Source organism: Panthera onca, chromosome D3 (genome assembly GCF_046562875.1).
Source record: "Panthera onca isolate mPanOnc1 chromosome D3, mPanOnc1 haplotype 2, whole genome shotgun sequence".
NCBI lineage: Eukaryota > Metazoa > Chordata > Mammalia > Carnivora > Felidae > Panthera > Panthera onca.
In genome coordinates this window covers 52,020,305-52,043,596 of record NC_138350.1, presented here as the reverse complement: position 1 = coordinate 52,043,596, position 23,292 = coordinate 52,020,305, and the positions used below count along the sequence as shown (strand labels likewise).

Genomic DNA, 23,292 nt, shown 5'->3' with positions numbered 1-23,292 from the left:
CTCAGCGCAGGCAGAGAGAGACGCAGGCGTGAGCTGCAAACGCCTTTCCAAAACCGTGGCCTCTGGGTACGAGCGGGGAGCGCTGCTCCTCCCGGTCTCTGCAATTCCCCGGGAAGGTACAGTCCACTTCTGCCCCGGTGCCCGGTTCCGGCCACGGCTGGGGCGAGCGCTGGGCGGACCGGACGGAAAGTGCGAGCCCCTTGGGTCACAGAGTGCGCTCCTTTGCGGGGGTTGCTCTGAGTCTCTTTGAGCGTGTGTGTGTTGGGGGAGCGGGTGGGGGGAATCGGGAGAGAGAGTAGGGGAGTGGTCTCGACCCTCTGCACCCGGAAACGGTAGATGGGCGGGCCTTAGGAGACCCTTTGTATTAGTTCCCATTGCGTGTCTCCGAGTGCGGTTGCCGGCCCCTTAGTCTTTAGGGAAATATTCGTCCGGATCTCTTTCCCCAGAGGCATCTGGATTGCTCTGCTCCTGTGTTCTCTCGCTCTAACTTCTTTCCCACTTTAAAGAACTGTAGCAACGACCCCACCCACCTAACCCTGGGAGCGAAAGGGGGTGGCCTTATTTGGGGAGGGGCAGTACCCCTCCCAGGCAGAAAAGACTGGGATCACACGCCGGCGGGAGGGGGGGGGGGCGAGGGGGATGGGTGGCAGATGCTTCAGGAATTTGGTGCGAGTGGACAGCCTCTGGGAGAGTTTGGGATCAGAGGTTTCCCCGATTGGGTTCCTAAATCCTCTACGAGGAGAAACATTAAATAGACCAGGTGCCAAAGAGTACTCAACTCGGTAGTGTCGTTTCACGTTGAGCCCCAGGCATTGGATCTCAAGTCCTCTGAAGGACAAGGGGACAAACCTGGAGAACAGACACCAGGAAGATTTATTCTGGGAGTGCTGGAACTGGGGGGCTGAAGTTTTAGGATAATTTCGCTTCTCAGTCGCTCTTAGCTTGCAGTGAATTCCTTAAAATTTTAGGTCGTGAAATTGTAGTTGTACTATCATTACAATGTCTTTCCCTAGGAATTCTATGGACTTTAAAACCCTTAATTAAATTCCTAGGGCACATTAGTATCATAGAAAGGGCCAGGTGCACAGCAGTTAATATTTTACTGTTGAGAAAACCAAGAATGGAATAAATAACGGTTGCAAAATATATAGTTGATGACAAAGAAATACTTTCGGTTAGATCCCTAATAAAGTTGCCACTTTTTAAACCACTGGCCATTTTCTTTGAAGGAAAAAGGGTGATTAAGCATGGATGATAATAGGCCTGGGCAATAAATAGCATTGCTTTACATATGCTTACACGCAAGACTTTCTCTGTGTGATCTCAGATCCTTTCTAGAAGAACGTCGATAAACTGAATAAATTAAAGGTGAATAATCCTCATTCCTTGGCTTTTCTTAGTTTCAAAGCTGGATAAGCCGGAAGTGGGGTAGATAGGAAAAAAAGTGCTGGCTCTGACGCACCCCTCATCCTGCTGCATTCTAGCTGGAAGGCGTCATCTGATGCTCATATGCATGTGTCTGTACAAAGTCCTGCCTGCTTCAGATGGTTCTTGTGGTGGTGAGCCTCAAGTGTGATAGATGTGCAAAGAGTATCTGAGTAGAAGATATTATTAAATAAGAAGGAGTAATTCCTCTTCACTGGGGGAACACCCTTTACATTTCCTCCTGTTCTGTACCCAACTAATCCTTCACCATTCTAAACATCAGCTTCTCTCCACTTCCTAATATTGCCTCACCTTGCACAAGTCTTAATCACTCGAACTCTGGTTTCTACCTAAACACCTAACGAGGCTGCTTTATCTCTGAGGTCATAAGGGATCCCCACTGCTAAATATAAACCATTCCTTATACAATTCCACCTTGATTGTGTCTTTATTGAAATTCACTCCTTTTTTCTTTTGACCTTCCTGACCACTCATAATCATGCTCCTTATTACAGGTCCTGTCTGTGAAATACACAGGTGTCTACTTGTACTAAATTTATTTTGTTAGTTGGGATGTCTTCATTGAACAGTAAGTCTTTATATCTCCCCAGTATGATGTATGACACAGCATTTATTATCTTCTCAGACAATGTTGCTTTTCTTCTCGTGTCATGTATTTCAGTGAATGACACTGCTATACACCTTATTGCTCAGGTAGGAAGTCTGGAAGCTGTTTTTCCCTCTTCACTGTTCCCCTGCCCAAATCCATCATTAACTCCCGTTAAGTCTATCTTCAGAAATATCTTATGGATATCTCTGCTTCTCTCCAACACTCCTGCTATTACTTTTTGCTATTATAAATAATGTCACAGTGAATAACTTGTCTGCATATGTCATTTCATGTATTGGCAGGTATGTGCATAGAATAGATTACCAGAAATGGGATGGCCAGACAAAAGTATAGATGACTGTATTCTTTTGGTATATATTACCAGCTTCTTCTCACCCCCATAAAGGTTGTATAGTCACTAGACAGAAAGAAATTTTATGATGGATAGCACATCCCACCATTGAGGATATATATATATATATATATATATATATATATATATATAATATATATATAGAATTGTACATGTGTATATATGTATATATGTACAATACTATAGTATTATAGTATAGTACTATAGTATGTACAGTATGCTATATTATATATTATATAGCATGTCATACTATACTCTGTTATATTATACTATGTATATATAGTATGAGACTACTTGATCAGGCAGTCATTTGGCAAAAGGTAAAGTTGAACCCATACCTCATGGAGAACACCACAGAAAAGTCCAAACAGATGAAAGATTTAAATGTACCATATGATACAATACAGATATTAGAAGAAAACATCGTGAATTCCTATTTAAATTTGGGGTTAAGGGGGCGCCTGGGTGGCTCAGTCGGTTGAGCGTCCGACTTCAGCTCAGGTCATGATCTCGCAGTCTGTGAGTTCGAGCCCCATGTAGGGCTCTGGGCTGATGGCTCAGAGCCTGGAGCCTGCTTCCGATTCTGTGTCTCCCTCTCTCTCTGCCCCAACCCCGTTCATGCTCTGTCTCTCTCTGTCTCAAAAATAAATAAATGTTAAAAAATTAAAAAAAAAATAAATTTTGGGTTAAGAAGACTTTCTATGTTTCACATGGCTTAAATTTCAAAAGCCATTTATTAATATTGAGAAAACCAATTATATTCAATTATAATCATTAACATAAATATATTATAAATGTTATAAATAATATAAATCAATTATATTAAGACACACATACATAAACACTTGTCCGTGGCAAAAAAACTGAACCAAACAAAAACATTATAAGCAAAGTCAAAGATAGCTCATAAATTGTAAAAAAAATTTTTGCAGATCATATTTTAAAAGACTAATCTACTAATATATAAAGAGCTCTTATAAATCAAGTAGTCCAACATGAACATGGACATGAAAAACTCCCATAAAGTAATAAAAATGGCCCATAAAAATATTTCACCCTCGCTCATAATAAGAAAAGATGAATTTAAATTTCATTGACATGGCAATCCCATTTGGCAAGCATCCAAAAGTTTGACAATACAGGGTAGGCAAGAATGTGGAGAAATAAGAACTCTCATAAATTATTGGTGAGTGTAACAAAGTTACAACATTTATGGACTGTATAGAGTTACAAAAAACACGAATAGAAACTTTTACTTTTTCCTTTCCGATTTGTATGCATCTAATATGTTTCTGTCTATTCATATGCAATATTGCGGTTTTAATTATTGAAACTTCATAGAATTTTAAATATCTGCTAGGGCTAATATCCTTTCATTGCTTTTCTTTTTCATAATTTTCCTGTCTTTTCTTAATTATTTATTTTTACTTAAGACTTTTTTTTTTTTTTTAATTTTTTAACATTTATTTATTTTTGAGACAGGGAGAGACAGAGTATGAACAGGGGAGGGTCAGAGAGAGGGAGACACAGAATCTGAAACAGGCTCCAGGCTCTGAACTGTCAGCACAGAGCCTGACGCGGGGCTCAAACTCATGGACCGCGAGATCATGACCCGAGCCAAAGTCGGCCGCTAAACCGACTGAGCCACTCAGGCGCCCCTTTACTTAAGACTTTTTAAATCAGCTTGTCTAGTTCCAGAAAAAAAAAAAATACTGTTAAGGTTTATATTGGGATCATGAAATTTATAATTTAACTTAGTGAAAATTGATATATTTATGTTGATTTTTTTCTATCTAAAATACTTTCTTTTTGTGTGAGTCTACTTTTGTGTCTTTCAGAAATGTTTTCAGATTTTTCTCAAATAGACTTTATATCTTTCTTGTTAAGTTTACACCTTGGCATTCTAACTTTTTATTGCTTTTGAAAATAATTTCTTGGGGCACCTGGGTGGCTCAGTCGGTTGAGCATCCGACTTCAGCTCAGGTCACAATCTCGAAGTTTGTGGGTTCGAGCCCCGCGTCGGGTTATGTGCTGACAGCTCAGGGCCTGGAGCCTGCCTCAGATTCTGTGTCTCCTCTCTGTGTTCCTCCCCTGCTCATGCTCTTTCTTTCTCTCAAAAATAAATAAAGATTAAAAAAAATTTTTTTTTTAAATGTATCCATCATTTTTAGTTTGAGCATGTAGGTTGTTTTTTTGTTTTTTTTTTCTCCTTCCTGAATGACCTAGCTGCCATTATTGGAAATGAAAATCATTTCCCTGATCCATTCTCCACACTGCTCAGACTCACCTTATTCCAATAGGAAGCTGCTTATGTAATTTATCTGCTTAAAACAAACATTTGGTTTCTTATTATCTTTAGGAAAAAAAGATCTACATATGTTGTTAACACTGTTCAGAATCTATCCCAAACCTACTTCTGTGAATCCAGTTTAAACTTTGCCCCTCTTGTAGCATCAGCCTTTCAAGATTTTGTTTTCAGATCTGTGTCATCTCTGGGTTTCACATATGCTTGTTTCTGTGCTTGGGACATATAAGCTCTGCCTCCTCTTGACATGGCTCACGTACAGCCACTCTTTAGGTGACCTCGCCTGGCTTTCACACAAGGCCATCGTATAGCAACTGTACCTCCCTAGCAGAGCATTTATCCTCCTTTATTGAAATTATGACTGTGTCTTACCCTTGAACTGAATGTTTCACGAGGATCATGTTTACTGCTCTGTGTCTGGTACATAGAAGACATTAGGTAAATATTGGTTAAATGCATGAATGAATGGATGAATACTGTTCCCTAGAGTATTGTCTTAATCTAGCCGTATCTCATCTTCTCTGCTGTTCTTACTTTAGTCCAAGTCACCATCCTCCCTCTCTTGGATTTCTACTGGAACCTCCCAACTGGTGTCCTTGTTTCCACTCTTGCTGCTCTACAGTCTGTTCTCACAGGGCCACCAGAATGAGTCTATGTAAATGCTCGCCACCTGATGCTACTCCACAACTGCTTCTTCTTCTTTTTTTAATTTTCTAAAATATTTGTTAGCTTTTGAGAGATTGAGAGAATGTGAGCCCCGGAAAGGCAGAGAGAGAGGGAGACACAGAATCCGAAGCAGGCTTGAGGGTCTGAGCTGTCAGTACAGAGCCCGACGCTGGGCTCGAACTCACGAACCGTGTGATCATGACCTGAGCCGAAGTCAGACACTTAACCAACTGAGCCACCCAGGCGCCCCTCCCCACAGTTTCTAAACCTATGGGTGCTTCTCTTTGCACTCAGAATAAAGTCGAGAAGTTTTAGACTTCTACTTTGAGACTCTATGTGATCTACCCATGATTGTCTCTTCAATGCCTATGGTATCACTCTTCCCTCACTGTGCTATATTACCATGAGCACCATTTTGTTCCTCTTGTACACCAGGCAAAATCCTTTCCCAGGGTTTTGTTCTGTTTTTTTCTCCACCTGGAAGACTCTTCCCCAGTTGATGAACTGGTTTGCTTCCTCATTTCATTCAGGCTTCTGGTCTTCCCTTTGTCACCTTTTCCCTCTGCTTTATTTTTCTCACAACATTTATCTCTTGGCATTATGCGACCTTTTTGCATTGTGACTTTGGCATTATATGACCTTTGTGTATTTATTTTTTTGTCTCTCATTATAAGATAATCTCCATGGGGTCAAAGACTTTGCATTGTTCCTTGCTGAACACTGCCTAACACCTAGTAAGCAACCTGTAAAAATTGGTTGAAAGAATAAGTAGAAGCATGCTTTCAACCACCCTGAGCTGGACTCTTCACTTTCTCATTCCACTCCTGTTCTCTCTAGAGGATGTGGCCACTGAACATTCTTCTCATCTTTTAATTTCCAATCCATCCTTAATTTCCAAATGAAATGTAATCCTAGCCTTGCCTAATCCTCCCTATATAATTTGAGTTGGATAATTAAATCTGTCTTGGCATATGTAGTGGAAATAAAAATGTATATTAGAAATAAACATTTGAATCCAGATTTTGATTATTTTCATTTATGTTTATAGCCTTTGTAAGTACAGTGTCAGTGCTCGTCAGCAGTCTTGATTTTGTCAAAAGCTTTGCAAAATTGTAGAAAAAATTGTGAATCTTTCAGAAGTGTGTGTTATAAAGTTTTAGAACAGAATTAAATTTCAGTGGGTTCAAATATATATTGTATTGGAAATGGTTACCATAAATCACTAACTCATTTCAAAAATCTTAAGTGATATATTTTGTAAAATGACCTTATTGGTCATTTATGAGAAGATGTGCCTTCAACATAAATACGTATTTCAAAGTTATGTGCTTGTTTGTGTGAGGTCATAGATAAATCATCTCCACGTTGCTCCATGAAAATGAGTTGATGCTTCTCTTTAAAGCATTGGGTTTTCAGGGGCTCCTGGGTGGCTCAGTCAGCTAAGTGTCCGACTTTGGCCCAGGTCATGATCTCGCAGTTCGTGGATTCAAGCCCCGCTTTGGACTCTGTGCTGACAGCTCGGAACCTGGAGCCTGCTTTTGGTTCTGTGTCTCCCTCTCTCTCTGGCCCTCCCCTACTCGCACTCTGTTTGTCTCTCTCTCTCTCAAAAATAAATAAACATTAAAAAAATTTTAAAGCATTGGGTTTTTGTTTAGGGTATTATTGATTTGATATCGTAGCTCATGTGCAATTGACAATTAACTGAAATACTTTGCTGGCTCTGTAATTTTTTTTTTTCTCTCTTTCCTAATCACATACCTGTGCTGCCTTCCTAAGTTTTTAGTGCTGTCTCACATTGGTTGCCATTAATTCCTCGATTACTCACTAAATTAATCAGTGAACTTACTATTAACTTCTTTTGCAGAATAGGAAAAAAAGCCCGAGAGGGTAAGGAATTATTAGACTTTATATGCTTTGTGAAGGAGGGAGCTATGACTCTTGGTCTATTGTTTTATTCTTCTTCTCCATACAATTTTGTTCTGATTTTACTGCAGTGTATGTTTTTAAATTTTATTTTGCAAGTTGTATAAACTAATTTATAATTATACCAATTTATAATTTATATAAACTATGTACACATTAAAAGGATCTTTCTTTAACGTGTAATATTGATTTGGTATTTTAGATCTTAACATTTGCCTGTGATGCCTGCAAAAAAGTCACGCTACATGTTCCCTCCAAACTAGATGCTGGAAAATTTGTTGGTAGAGGTAAGAAACTGCAAAAATGTGAATAAATCCTAATTTGGTACGATCTTGTAAAATTAGTGTAATTTTTAGAAGGGTAACTGTATTGGAATTAATGGTTAAAATGATATTTTATCATCTGTAATACATATGTACATATGGTGTCATTCCAATAAAAGAGATATTGTCCTTTCGTGACAAACATGATGATATGAGTAGATAAAAAGGTTTAGTTTGAGTAATAATTATTAATATTTATCCTAGATGAAAGGTATGGCATATGTTATAATATACTTCTGTGAAATTGAGAAATAGCATTGGAACTGTTTCTTGAGTTTAAAGGTATTGTTTTTGGATTTTAATCCTCAAATGTTTTGGCATCTTACTGATACTTATTTCCACATATTTTTTTTGTCAATTAATTTTTTTCACATAACTCAAATGTGCAAGGAAGGAGCAGACCAGTGAGAACACAGAATATCATGACTCTTTAACAATAGATTCAAAGAGTTAAGAAATATTTTAATCTAATAGCTGCCGACTAATTCTCTAGATTCTGTTTAAGTTCAGTTCTCTCATGTGTTACTCTATAGCTAATTTCAGTTAATAAAGAAAAACTTTTTTGTGTGTTGGTTTACATATTCAAACATTAGAACTCACATGCCCTTATTTCAGGACAAATGTCTCTTTTTTAGAAGGATATAAAGTAGGTATTAGAAGTGATATCTGTGTTTATGCACAACTTAATTCACCATATGGTTTCATATGTACTTTTAAAAATGCAACATTTATAAGTGTCAGTGTAATTAATTTTAAGTGTTTGGCTTCCCGCCCCCCAAAGCATAGATTACTGTTAAACCTATGTATTATTTTGTTTTACCTTACAAATGATTGTTCTGTATATTTTCCACAGTTAACCTGAAGGAGTGCTTTCAATCTGCAAATCTAATTCATTCAAGCGATCCTGACTTCCAAATTTTAGAAGATGGTTCAGTCTATACGACAAATGCTATTGTTTTGTCCTCAGAGGAGAGGAAGTTTACCATATTACTTTCCAACACTGACAACCAAGAGGAAGAGAAAATACTTGTCCTTTTACAGCATCAAACAAAGGTATACCAAACTCTAAACATGCAGCATAATGAATTGGTTTCTGCAGGTGTAACATTACCAGGGAAGATGTGGAATCAGAAGCAATGTGGGATGGTTTTGCTTGATGAAAAATGAAAACCATCATACAACTTAACAGTGTTCAAGTGGCAGAAACGGGTTTTGCCATATCAGTTATTCCAGGTTATAATTACTTTTTATTTGGGACATAAAAGGAGAAATTGGGCTACTGCAGCATGAGAAGTTGAAATCAGACACAGAGAAGCCTATCTTGATCTTTCTTGTAGAGTCCATTTCCAAAACAAGTTTTAAAACTCTGTTTCTGGAGGTCTTATGTATCTTAGCATAATTTGTAGTCTTAAAAAGTAGATGACTGTGTTAGGTTGAGGTTCAGACCTCATACGAACTTATTGTATTATGACACCAAAGATCCAAATGACTTCTGTTCAGCCACTGGCCATTATTCACTGCAGCGGTTTGAGAGTTATCACCACTGTTCTCTCCTCCTTCTGACACAGATCTCTCTGTTGGTCCCTGGCTCTTCCTAGTTGCTGGTGAGTGGAAGGTACATATGCTAGATTTAGGAGATCACTCACTTCATTCATTTTCCTTGCATCTCTCTCCTCCCATCGTTTTGCATGGCAATATGGCAACGGTAACGTAGTCAATTTTATTTTTGTCTTTGTAATTTTGTTTCTGGGCTTCCAGTTCCATCTCTCTTTCTTCCATATTCTCACCAAGTTATTTCCTCAAGAGGATTGATGTGATAACAGTTAGGACCATGATTTCTTTGTTATCTTTTGGCTGTGTTGACATTTAGTTTGGTTTTGAAGCACTACCATGGCCTTACACCTTCCCAGCTCCCCATGAAAGGAGATGTGTCAGAGTTCCAATGTTTGAGAGTATATTATTCATTGGCTTTATTATTTTTTTCCTGTCTTCTAAATGTAGATACTGAAGAAGAGGCATTCTAGAGAGAAAGTTCTAAGACGTGCCAAGAGAAGATGGGCTCCTATTCCTTGTTCAATGCAAGAGAATTCTTTGGGTCCTTTCCCACTTTTTCTTCAACAGGTACAATTTACTTTCCTTTCACTGTGAAAGTCTATGGCTTCCATTTTTTTTTAATTTGGCTAATGAGTATGCAGTTATTTCAAAAACAGTTGCATATGAATATATGAGTGAATGAGGATGTGTATTGTATGTTTTAATATATGGGTATAAACATATATCTTTACACCGTCATGCATTTTTTTGCAGTTTTAGTCATGCATAGCCTTTTTATGAAATTGTGAAACTCATCTAGCACTCTCAAACACATGGTTCCTTAATGAATTTTCATGTTAGTAAGGGTATCACAGAGTGTAGTCTAGAAACCCCAAAACATCTTCCATTAAAGAAGATAAAATTACTGACAAGAAGACAAATGCCACGAAGGGGAAAAGACACATACATCCTCCTTGTTAATTGTTTATCCCCAAGTCCACTACTTAGATCAGACTATATCCACGTTTTCTGTCTCTTTATAACTTTTTATATCCCACCAACAAATTTAATACAGCTGAAAGAAGAACATATTAAAGTCGAGAAAGAAATCATTTAAAAATAATTATGTTAGTCATCCTGATATACAGTCAAGATCTTACTAAGAGTATCAAAACAACTTGGGAAAAAATTTGCTTTTTGGATCAAGTACCAGAATATCATACATGCCAGGATATTACATCACTTCTCTTCTCACCCATTCCTGCCACTCTTTCTCTTCAGCTCCTATAATAAAAAAGATGTTGACAAATAATGAAAACTAATTAAGGAAAGCATTTTCCGTGTTTTTGCCCTGCTCACAGTAACTTTAAACCTAGAGTCTCAAATCCTGTGTTGCATATAATAACAATTCACGCTTAAAAAATTGACAAAAGGGTAATTTTTCATGCTCAGAATACTTTGTTTTCTCAGACAGTTACAGTCTTAAATGTTTGGTCCACATAGGTACCATTTAGCCTTTAAAGTAGTCCTCAGGTATTCTGGAAATCTAAGATACTACTATATTTTTCTTCTCATGCCTTGCTCTTGTAATTTCTGTTATTAGGTTTCCTTATTCTATTACCTGTTTTTTTATTTGTACATGATAATGAATTAAAGAGGGTAATTACTTATTGCAATAAAAATGGCAACATGATTGCATGAATGTATAGATGAAAGTTTTGCTGAAATAAAAATTTGTCTCTTATATATATAATATCTACTTTCTAGATTCAATCTGACACCGCACAAAACTACACTATATTCTATTCCATCAGAGGACCTGGGGTAGACCGAGAACCTATAAATTTATTTTATGTAGAGAGAGATACTGGAAACCTGTTTTGTACTCGTCCTGTGGATCGGGAGCAGTATGAATCTTTTGAGGTAAAGTCTGAAGATTACATATTGTATTAGTAATTATTAAGCTTGGCTGCTTTATCTCTCATTCTCAATTCATTTACCCTCTTCTGTTCTCTGAGTTTGTCATCTAGGCTCTGGCGACATCCAATAGCAGAGACTTGAAACAAAAAAAAATTTATAGAATAAAGAGCATTAGATTCTTAGATTGGGTCTTGGCATGATAGTTTTACTTTTCTTCTTCTTTTTTTTTTTTTTCAAAAGAAAAAGGGAATACCACTCTGAAAAACAGTGATTCAGTTGGCATAAAAGGTCTGTGAACCTCTTTAGGGTACAGAGAGATATCATGGGAGGTCAGTGAACTTTGCAAGTTAGACGTCAGTATTTTTGCAACGAGAGAAGGTTAACTTGTGGTGAATAGGTGAGGAGTGTGGACAGTGCTTAATCAAGATTATCCAGTCTTTCATCATCTGGTTAACTTCCCATGGTGGCATGAGCATTAATATGGGAGAATTTAACCTAATGTTGTATTGATTTACCAACAGGACCTGGTCATTTTGCTTAACTCAGTTTTAATTATTTTACGTCTACTTTGGAGGAATTACTTATTCATCAGTAGACCAAATTAAGTGAATAGACTTGCAAACTTAGAATTAAATATTTATGTTTAGAATTGCTACAACATGACCTCCTAAGTATCTGTGATGTTCTGCTTTTTCTGAAAGCTGTTATGAGAAAACTTGGAATTAGAATTCATATTATAAAAGTAAAAGAAATAAATTGTATTCCACACACAATGTATAGCCATGCATTTGCTTTATTTCTGACTTTCCTTTTTTAAATTTAAAAATTTGTAACTTAAAAATCTAAATATAACTACCAAATATAACTAAAATCCTAATTAGTAGAATATAAGATAATATTCTAGTTAACAGCACCTGGGGAATTTGGAGTCCTAAGAAACCAAAGTTAATGAAGATCCAGAAAGTTATAATTAAAATCCGTGCACCTAAAACTTTCAAACAAAACAAAATAATAGAGAAATGGAAAGATATTCTAGGCTCGTAGGTCGGAAGAACAAACATTATTAAAATATCTATACTGTGCAAAGCAATCTATAGATTTAATGCAATCCGTATCAAAATACCAACAGCAGGGGCGCCTGGGTGGCGCAGTCGGTTAAGCGTCCGACTTCAGCCAGGTCACGATCTCGCGGTCCGTGAGTTCGAGCCCCGCGTCAGGCTCTGGGCTGATGGCTCGGAGCCTGGAGCCTGTTTCCGATTCTGTGTCTCCCTCTCTCTCTGCCCCTCCCCCGTTCATGCTCTGTCTCTCTCTGTCCCAAAAATAAAAAAAAAAAAAACAAAAAAAAAACAAAACAAAAAAAAACGTTGAAAAAAAAAAAAATACCAACAGCATTTTTCACAGAGCTAGAACAAACAATATTAAAATTTGTATAGAACCACAAAAGACCCTGAATAGCCAAAGCAGTCTTAAAAAAGAAAAACAAAGCTGGAGGCATGACAGTTTCAAACTCCAAGTTGTATTACAAAGCTGTACTAATCAAAACAGTATGGTACTGGCATTAAAAAAAAAAAAAAAAGACACATAGATCAATGGAACAGGGCAGAAAACCCAGAAATAGACCCACAATTTTATGGTCAGTTAATCTTTGACAAAGAAAGAATGAATATCCAAGGGAAAAAGACAGTCTTCTCAACAAATGGTGTTGGGAAAACTGGACAGCAACACGCAAAAGAATGAAACTGAACCACTTTCTTATACCATACACAAAAATAAATTCAAAATGGATTAAAGACTGAAATGTGAGATCTGAAACCATAATAATCCTAGAAGGGAGCACAGGCAGTAATTTCTCTTATATCAGCCATAGCAACTTTTTTCTAGATATGTCTCCTGACGCAAGGGAAATAAAGCAAAAATAAACTATTGGAACCACATCAAAATAAAAAGCTTCTGCACAGCAAAGGAAATAATCCACAAAACTAAAAGGCAACCTACCGAATGGGGGAAGATATTTTCAAATGACATATCTGATAAAGGGTTAGTATCCAAAATGTATAAAGAACTTATAAAACAACACCCAAAATACAAATAACTCCATTAAAAAAATGGGCAGAAAACATGAACAGACATTTCTCCAAAGAAGACATCCAGATGGCCAACAGACACATGAAAGGATGCTCAACATCGCTCATCAGCAGGGAAATGCATATCAAAACCACAATGATATATCACCTCACACCTGGCAGAATAGCTAAAATCAAAACCCGAGAAAAAGCAAGTGTTGGCAAAGATGTGGAGAAAGGGGAATCCTCTGGCACTGTTGATGGGAATGCAAACTTGTGTGGCCACTGTTGGGTTCCTCAAAAAGTTAAAAATAAAACTACCACACAATCCAGTGATTGTATTACTTGGCATTTACCCCCCAAATACAAAAGCACTAATTTAAAGGTATACAAGCACCCCTATGTTTATGGCAGCATTATTTACAATGCCCAAATTTGTGGAAGCAGCCCAAGTAGCCACTGAATGGATAAAGAAGAGTGATATATACAATGGGATATTATTCAGCCATAAAAAAGAATGAAATCTTGCCATTTGCAATGACAAGGACGGAGCTAGCAAGTACTAAGTAAGCTAAGTAAGCTAAGCTAGCTAAGCAAAGTAAGTCAGTCAGAGAAAGACAAATACCATATGATCTCATTCATCTGTGGAATTTAATAAACAAAACAAAAGAACAAAGGAAAAAAAAGAGAGATAGTCCAAGAAACAGACTGGTAACTGTAGAGAACAAACTGCTAGTTACCAGAGCGAGGGAGGAGCGGGGAGATGGGTGAAATAGGGATTGGCGATTAAAGAGTACATTTATCACGATGAGCACTGAGTAATTTATAGAATTGCTGAATCACCATATTGTACACCTGAAACTAATATAACACTGTATGTTAACAACTGGGATTAAAATTAAAAAAAAAAAAACACTTAAAAAACAAAATAAAATAAGAAAAAGCCACAAAACAATCTTCAAGACTGTTCTGGGAAATAATGATAAAAGCCATTACACTCATGAAAAATGTGCAGCACTAGTGAAGAAACCAAAATTATCTATGTTATTATATTAGATAAACATAAAATGCTGTAGTATACCACGGGATTAACCACCTCTTATGGCAGTAAGGTCATGTCCACATCCCAAAACAATAACAAATGGCAAAATTCACACTGCAATGCCACACAGTTTCCAAACTAAAGCCAAAGCAAGTGTAAACCATATTTTAATTTTGCTTTTTTTCTTATTTTACTCCTCACAGCTGATTGCCTTTGCCACAACTCCAGATGGATATACTCCAGAACTTCCACTGCCCCTGGTAATCAGAGTTGAGGATGAAAATGATAACTACCCAATTTTTACAGAAACAACTTACATATTTACAGTTCCTGAAAACTGCAGAGTTGGTGAGTACCTACCTTAACAATATACGGTAACTTAATGTTTTAATTCATAAGTTGAGTTTCATGGTGGCCATTGGGAGGCAGCATATCTTGCTGGCAAGAACAAGGCACTTGTCACTCAGACCTCTGTGGGTGGAATTTTACTCTGCCTTTCACTAGCTGTGACCCTGGGCAAACTTCCTAATTTTGACAAACCTTAGTTTTCTTATCTGTAAAATGGGTTATTGATATGCAAGATTGTTATGGAGATTAAATGATACATTATACACCTGGAATGCCAAGCATCGTACCTGAAAAATAGAGAAGTTATTCAGTATCTTATTTTGCCTTCCTGTGTGAGATAAAAGAAATACTTTTAAGAGAATGTACTCTAAAAAGGAGTCTCTAAGTAATTGAAGTCTTAGCCTTGAAGAGATCTACTGATATTCCATAGTGATTAAATGATTGACAATATTCTGAGCATAATCATAAAGGTCATTGAAAATCATGCGTTTTCTCAATCATATTAAAATGAACCATTTCAGCTGGAAGTCAGAATGCAATCTTTGAGTCTTCTAGAAAGATCTAACCGAACCAAGAATTTTGGACACATTTTTGACCATTTGATCCATTTAAGTGGAGACTTACAAATAGAAAGAGGTTAAAGAATAATTGGAATTCTTTAGTCTAGAAATACAAAGGCAATTGGAGGGGCATTGTCAACATTTATAAATTATACATTAAATACAGTAAATGCCGATACGGTCACCAAATTCCAAAATGTTCGAATGCTGGGATATTTACAAGAAACGATACTTCATATAGAAGTCTGCAAATGTATGAATTATTACTCTGACATATAATTAAGCGGTCGAAAAGTTTTTTGAGTAGATGGAGAGGAGTGAAAAAAAGGGAAAGTTGAAAATGTAAAAGGTTTGTATACTGAAGAGGATTTTTCAACATGTAGGCTCGACCGTGGGCCAGGTATGTGCAACTGACAAAGATGAACCTGACACGATGCACACGCGTCTCAAGTACTCCATCATCGAGCAGTTGCCAGCGTCAGCCACGCTGTTTTCTATGCATCCGACGACAGGCGTGATCACCACGTCATCATCTCAGCTAGACAGAGAGGTAACATAAATACTGGCAGACAAAACCTGATTATCACATGGCCATTTAATCGTAGATCTCTGTCTAGCACCTGTAGATGTGTTTTTGAAAAAGCATGTCGTGAATCTAATTTTATAAAAGTCAGTATTTTAAATGTGTTGATGGAGATCATTAACCTCGCAGTCTGCTAATTTTGAACTGCTAACTTGTTCTCTCTTGAAATGTATGTTTTACAAGGTCGACTGGCCTAATATAAACATAATTATAGGATAGTAGTACAAACAAGGCCAAATATGAGAAGTGAAACTTTTGAAAATGTTCGGAAATTTGTTATTTACAGATAACAATGCTTCTTTTTTTTGCCTGTGTCATCTCTTCTTCAACCATCTCATCTATGTTCTTCCCCTTATATAAATTATAAGAAAAGTTAATTTCTATCTCTTTGATCTCTAATTTACCATTTTCCATTGATTGCTTGAAATCCTTACTTGGGTGTTTCACAGGTACCTAAGATGCAATATACATATAAAATTGAACTCTTCTTTACATCTAAATATGCTCTTCTTCCAATGTTTTTGAGTTCAGGTGACATTAGTACACTTTTTTCCTGTTAATTTTTCTGTTGTCAGCTTGGATTCATGTCTTCAAAATTGTATGTGATGTCTTCTCTTGCTCCCTTGATCAAATCACTTTCCAAATCATGTTGATGTTACTTCCAAAATTATCTTCTAGTTATATTCTGTCCATTTCTGCTTCAACTATCCTAGTTTAATGAGTCATTCACTTGGTTATTCACTATTACTTCGTTCACCAAGTATTTATTCATCTGAATTCTTTTTTTTTTTTTTTAGTTTATTTTTGTTTGTTTTGAGAGAGAAATAAAGAGCAGGTGGGGAAGGGGCAGAGAGAGAGAGGGAGACAGAATCCCAAGCAGGCTTCTAGCTATTAGCACAGAGCCCAACACGAGGCTTGAACTCACTAACTGTGAGATTATGACCTGAGTTGAAATCAAGAATTGGACACTTGATGTTCTGAGCCACATAGGCTCCCCTATTCATCTGAATTCTTATAGTAGTTTATCTGGCCTACATACTACATTTATAATCCTTAATCTTAAAATATAGTAAATACCTGTTTGTCAGGTATATCTTTGATTCCTGAAAACTTCGTACCAGATTCATTTCTTCTTCCTCTTTTGTTTTCTCATGGATTAGAACAGTGGCCCTTAAATTTTCTGGTCTCAGGATGAATAAATGTTATTGAGGATTCCCAAGATCTTTTGTTTAGTGGGTTATATTTATTGATACTTACTCCGTTAGTATTTAAAGCTGTCAAAAGTTTAAGATATTTATTTATGTACCCATTTAAAAAATCATAAATATATTACATGTTAACATAAATAACATTTTTATAAAAGATAATTTTCCAAAACAGTAAATAATCTGCTGGGAAGACTGACATTATAATGCATTTTTCCAAGTCTCTTTAATACCTGGCTTAGCATAAGACTGGTGGATTCTCATATCTCTTTCTGCATTTGGTTTATTATAATATGTAGCTTTAGCTAAAGTATATAAAGAAAAGCCAACATGATATGAAGTTAGAAAGGAGAGGAGTATTTTAATAGTTATTTCAGATCATTATGGCTACTCTTCTTTAATACTACACCAAAACTTGACAGGTTTGGTTTCATAAATATTTCATCAGTTTTTGGGTTTTGTTTTTTTTTTTTTTGCAGTGTGCCTTATCAATGAGTTTTGTACTTTGTTACATTAAAATCCATTTGTCTATCTTATACTGTGAGTGGATAGTTTACCCATGTATGATTTTGTAACATCATGTGTTGACCATTTGGAAAATAGTGGTTCACTGAGTTATGCAGATCCTCCTTCCATATATTGATACATTTCATATACCATATAGGAAAAAGTCACCTTCTCACCTCCACTGATACACATTGGTCAATACAGGCTTTCTGGAATTCTCATTCTTGCTTGAAAACCCCAATTTATCATTGGTAACATAGTTGTTTTCCTTGAAGTGACAGATTCACTTTATGTATGACAAATTGTCTTCTAACACTAGTCTAAATGACTGTCGGTGTCTTTCATGTCAAAAATGGTATTTTATTTAAAAAACCCACACAATAGCTAATTCAGTTCATAAACAATCACACAGGTACTTCCCTTGAGAAGAACATCATACTATGTTATGTAGAAGAAATGCTTTATGCATATCTCCCCGTTCTTCACTAGACTATGGGTTGAAATTTAAGAAAATTTAGTAAAATTCTTCTTTTTTTTACTGCATCTACAAAGACATTCCCTAGTGAAATTGTATTTTATTAAAATTTTATTTTATTGTTTATAAATTCATTTATTTTTACTGTGAGTGCGTGACAGTGAAGAAAGCAGTATAATCTGCAGAATAAATGAATGAGTGAATTACTGCTGCAGCTCTATAAATTATACAGATTCTTCATGGAATTTGTGTGCTCAGGAAAAGCAAATTATAAACTAAATCCTCTTTGACCATAAAATCTTAAATAGATCCTTCTATAAGTCAGTTGAAAACACAGGACTAATGAAGGAGTCTGGGAGTGTTTTCACCCACGAGTGTTTTAGAGACACTTATTAATGCCAGGATTCCAGCTTTCATCTGTTGCCTTCAACCACTTAAGCGCTTTACACATCACATTTGTCTTCCATCTCAAGATATCACAAGTTAATATTTAGGTCCCAAACTTCATTTCTTCCTTTGCTTTATCAGCCAGTTGATTGTTTTCAATAAACCTCAGTTCACTACAAACAAAATATGCATTCTCTCCTGCAAGTACACTAGCATGAGTTTTTAAATGAGGCCAGTATTTTTAACTCTATCTATATGATTGATTATGAGAGAAGAGTAAATCAGGAAAATTACATGTGTAAAAAGCATAGAGATAGAGAACTTTTAGTTTTATTTTAGGCAATACACACAGACGAGAAAGTTCAAGAAGTGATGGAATTAAGAGGAGAGTAAACATTCTTGGTGGAAGGTTAGGCTGGTTTTTTACGTATTATTTTGTCTTATGAAAAGAGTTGAGGGGCATCTGGGTGGCTCAGTCCGTTAAGCATCCGACTCCGGCTCAGGTCATGATCTCGCAGTTTGTGAGTTCAAGCCCCACGTTGGGCTCTGTGCTGACAGCGCAAAGCCTGGAGCTGGCTTCAGAAATCTGTGTGTGTGTCTCTCTCTCTCTGCCTCTCCCCTGCTCATGCTCTGTCTCTGTCTCTCAAAAAATAAATAAATGTTAAAAAAAAATTAAAAAAAAAAAAAGAGTTGAATTATGTAAGAAGGGTATTAGTATTATCATTTTATAGAAGAGAAAACTTAGTTAAAAAGACTTTTCCAGGGGCGCCTGGGTGGCTCAGTCGGTTGAGTGTCCGACTTCGGCTCAGGTTATGACCTCATGGCTCGTTCGTGAGTTCGAGGTTTGCGTCGGGCTCTGTGCTTACAGTTCAGAGCCTGGAACATGTTTCGGATTCTGTGTCTCCCTGTCTCTCTCTGCCCCTTCCCTGCTCATGCTCTGTCTCTCAAAAATAAATAAACATGAAAAAAATGTTTTAAATGACTTTTCCAACTGCCAGAGAGATTACATTTGTTACTTTAGAGTTAGGAATAGAACCCAAGACTTCTAAAGTTCATCCAGAAGGCATTATTATTAGAGTTGCTTTTAATCCTTTCATGCTTCAGTACTTAAGATAAATGAAACCATTATGAGAAGAAACACATTTTTCTTAAACTCTAAGTGAACGTTCTTCAATCCCTGATGAATAGAAAGCCCTAAGAACCAGATTCCATTTTCCATAGAGAGAAAAAATTATAGTTCTGGATCTTTTTACAAATGTAAATATTTAAAATCTACCTTTTTTATGTGAGGATGTCTCACCTAATTATTACAAGACTGGTATGAGAGTCACTGGTATGTATTTTTCAGCTTAAAAATGTACTTTGGAAAAGAGATAAAGATTTTGATTAACTACTAGGCAATTTTAAAATGTGCTATGGCTATATCTTCTCTTTCTGGTGAGTAAAACTAAAACCAGTTCTTCTATATTCTATGAGTAGCACTTTAAATTTGAGAGACTAGTGGCACCTGGTGGCTCAGTTGGTTAAGTGTCTAACTCTTGATTTTGGCTCAGGTCATGATCTCACAGTTCATGAGTTTGAGCCCCACATTGGGCTCTGCACTTACAGCATGGAACCTGCTTGGGATTCTCTCTCTCTGCCCCTCTCCTGCTCACTCTTGCTGTCTCCCTCTCAAAATAAATGAATAACAACTTTAAATAAATAAAAATAAATTTAAGAAACTACTCTATTTTAATAAATTAATAGAAAAATACGGGTGTCAGGAAATTATTCTTTTGCTAGTACATGAAAACTATGAAATTTAAGTGTTCTTCTTAAATTTTTAATGCAAGAAAATTTACAGAGTGTAAATTAGGATTTCATTTATAATGTTGCTTTTGCATAATAATTAAATTCTTTCCTTTCAGCTAATTGATAAATACCAGCTGAAAATAAAAGTCCAGGATATGGATGGTCAATATTTTGGTTTGCAGACAACTTCAACTTGCATCATTAATGTTGAAGATGTAAATGACAACTTGCCAACATTCACCCGTACTTCTGTAAGTACATGATAGTAATAAAAGAAAAATGTATGACCCAGTGTTAATTGGTAAACATGCATACCTCTCTCCATGCTGCATGATTTCAAATGCAGTATCCCCAGTCACGTGACAGTAACCCGGACTCAGGATTTAAAATCATGTGACCATAGTCCTTGGAAATTAGAAGAACTGAGTTTACTTCCCACTGTGCTCTATGGGTTACAGTAACTAATTAAGCCTTTTTTTTTTGTTTTTTATTATTTTAGTATGTGACATCAGTGGAAGAAAATAGAGTTGATGTGGAAATCTTACGTGTTACCGTTGAAGATAAGGATTTAATAAATACTGCTAATTGGAGAGCCAATTATACCATTTTAAAGGGCAATGAAAATGGGAATTTTAAAATTGTAACAGATCCCAGAACCAATGAAGGAGTTCTGTATGTGGTTAAGGTAAGAATAAATTAGTAAATTAGTTATTTGTAGCTTATAATATCATAGATTAGCATACTAGGGTTTAATGAGAAGAAGAGAATTCTGGTAAATATACGAATAATGTAGATATATAGGTAAATGTAAATGTTCTCCATATCTATAATGGGATGGATATATTCAATTTGGGAAACCTTTTATAAAGGCATGATTTTTAAAATTATATATATATATATGTGTATATATATATGTGTGTGTATATGTGTGTGTGTATATATATATGTGTGTATATACATGTACATATGGTCAATAGTATCCACTTTATAACCGACATCTCTTAACAGTTCAAATACTGGCACAGCTTTGATGCCCACGGGGGCCAAGTTTGGGGCCAAACTTTCCTGGCCCATTCTTTCTGTAGCTGGGTCAGGGAGACTCCACTTATTTACTGAATTTCCCAAATGGTGAGTCATTCCTGGTAAGACCCACAGGGAGAGCGTTTGTAGATCTGTTCATCTATATCTAGCATACATTACAACCTTAGCTTCTTGGTTAAGAATGGGAATCGTCAACCATTCAAAGATCCAGATACTTGTAAAACCTCTTTCTAATACTATTCTGCAACATCGCAGAAGTCCTCACTGCTATTTCCAGAGCCAGTTAGCCCATAAAGCCACCTGGGCTCCATTTGTTTTGGACACAGTCCTAGTCTTCATTGTGCTGTATCTTTATCTAGAATGTGATTCTATCCTGGGTCCGTGTAGTTTCCCTTTTTGTACATTTTCACAAAGAGGATGAATCAAGTGATGAATTCTTTCTTCTTACCATGATGAAAATTAGCTGCAGTTTTGTGGGTTAATTTCTGTATTTCAAAGAGTAAAGAAATGTCCTTTGAATCTTATCTCTTTCCTCATCCAACCCCTACCCTAATCCTTGGTATTCTAAGAAAGAATCTTATCTCTGTGAAGTCTTAACACCTGACAAAATCTCTGTCTTGTAGGGAATGGCTTTACCCATTCCCATTATAACTAATATCAGGCAAGATAAAATAAAAACGTTCCAGTAAATTTGGTACTACCAGTGTTTTTTAGAAAGTGCCTGGGATGGAAGAGCTAACAAAAGACAGTGTAATGTCCATGAGCTTTCCAGTTTCTTCTCTGTCCTCTCTGAAAAACATTTTAGAAAATTTGACCCATAGTTTCTGCCCCAAACCAGGTACAAATAATTTTACTCATGTCAGAATGGCAAGATAAGTTGTCCCAAAAATGAATGGAGCAGAAAATAACTATTGGTTAGGTTATGGAGTTCCTAATGTCTCAAGTGTTAACCTCACATACTTTTTGCAATCATTATCAGGACTCTGATATTACTTGCAGCTGAAGAACAGTTTTTGTTTGTTTTGTTTTGCTGGTTTTGTCCACCCAAATACTGAATCAGTTGAAGGATTCTCCTCTTCCAACCACCACCTCGTTTCTGAGTCTATGTTTAATATTGTCAGGACTATTCCCGGCACGAGTTATGTATGGCACTTAGCATGGCCAAACGTTAAACGTCTTGATCTGATTTTCAACACACTTGCTTTTGTAGCCACTGAATTATGAAGAAAGACAACAGGTGAACCTACAAATTGGTGTAGTTAATGAAGCTCCGTATTCTAAAGAGGCTAGTTCACGATCAGTCATGAGCACAGCAACAGTTACCGTTAATGTAAAAAATCAGGATGAGGGCCCCGAGTGTAGCCCTGCAGTGCAAACCGTTCAAATTAGAGAAAATGCGCCACCGGGAACAAAGAGCGATGGATATAAAGCATATGACCCCGAGACGAAAAGTAGCAGTGGCATAAGGTATCTTCTTTTAGTTACCTCCAAATTTACCATGTTTTTAAAATTCATAACTTGTTTTGGTGCCAGAATTATAATTTGGCCTATGACCCATTTTGTCATTTTAATTTATCATTATTAACAGGTATAAGAAATTAACTGATCCAAAAGGGTGGGTGACAGTAGATGAAAACTCAGGATCAATCACCACTTTCAGAAGCCTGGATAGAGAGACAGAGACCATCAGAGGTGGTGCATATAATATTACAATCCTTGCATCAGGCAAAGGTAAGAACTTTGTTTTTAATCCTGCTACATCAATTCTCACCTACTTACATCCTCAGTGTTTAAGCCAACAGTATAGATTTTTAAATCAGCTGCATATATTTTCAAAATGTATTTCTACCCCAAAAGACATAGAGCAAGTGAGAAGTTTGCTGTAACTTATTAATTCATGTCTGCTTTCTAATAACACCCCCCGTTTTGTGTAATTATAAAATAATTTAGTTATAGAAATACTGGAAACCGTGGCTTATTGAAAGTAAACAATAATTGAACATTGAGAAAGTTACTTTGGTAACATTACCTTCAATGTATCTAGTCATCTCTTTTTAAAATATTCACTGTGGAAGGAAAATTCATTGCAGGGAGAACATACTTACTGCCCCATAGTGCATTCCTGGAAAACGGTTCTGTCTTTTTACAAGAAACTATCAACATACTTGGGGGTTAGAATTCTGATTAAGGACATTATATAAAAGTAATCATA

At 36.4% G+C, this 23,292-nt stretch overlaps 1 protein-coding gene across 2 annotated transcripts in view; it reads left to right on the top strand.

The window, feature by feature from the left end:
• DSC2 (desmocollin 2) overlaps positions 1–23,292 on the top strand; it is a 35,944-nt gene that overhangs the window by 759 nt on the left and 11,893 nt on the right. For both annotated transcript variants that reach the window (XM_060613511.3, XM_060613512.3), the window contains exons 2-11: positions 7,505–7,589; positions 8,479–8,678; positions 9,627–9,746; positions 10,926–11,081; positions 14,387–14,531; positions 15,475–15,641; positions 20,156–20,290; positions 20,539–20,724; positions 22,291–22,547; positions 22,669–22,811. In XM_060613511.3, coding sequence (XP_060469494.1) covers positions 7,505–7,589; positions 8,479–8,678; positions 9,627–9,746; positions 10,926–11,081; positions 14,387–14,531; positions 15,475–15,641; positions 20,156–20,290; positions 20,539–20,724; positions 22,291–22,547; positions 22,669–22,811 — 1,594 coding nt within the window. The remainder of the gene's footprint in view (positions 1–7,504; positions 7,590–8,478; positions 8,679–9,626; positions 9,747–10,925; positions 11,082–14,386; positions 14,532–15,474; positions 15,642–20,155; positions 20,291–20,538; positions 20,725–22,290; positions 22,548–22,668; positions 22,812–23,292) is intronic.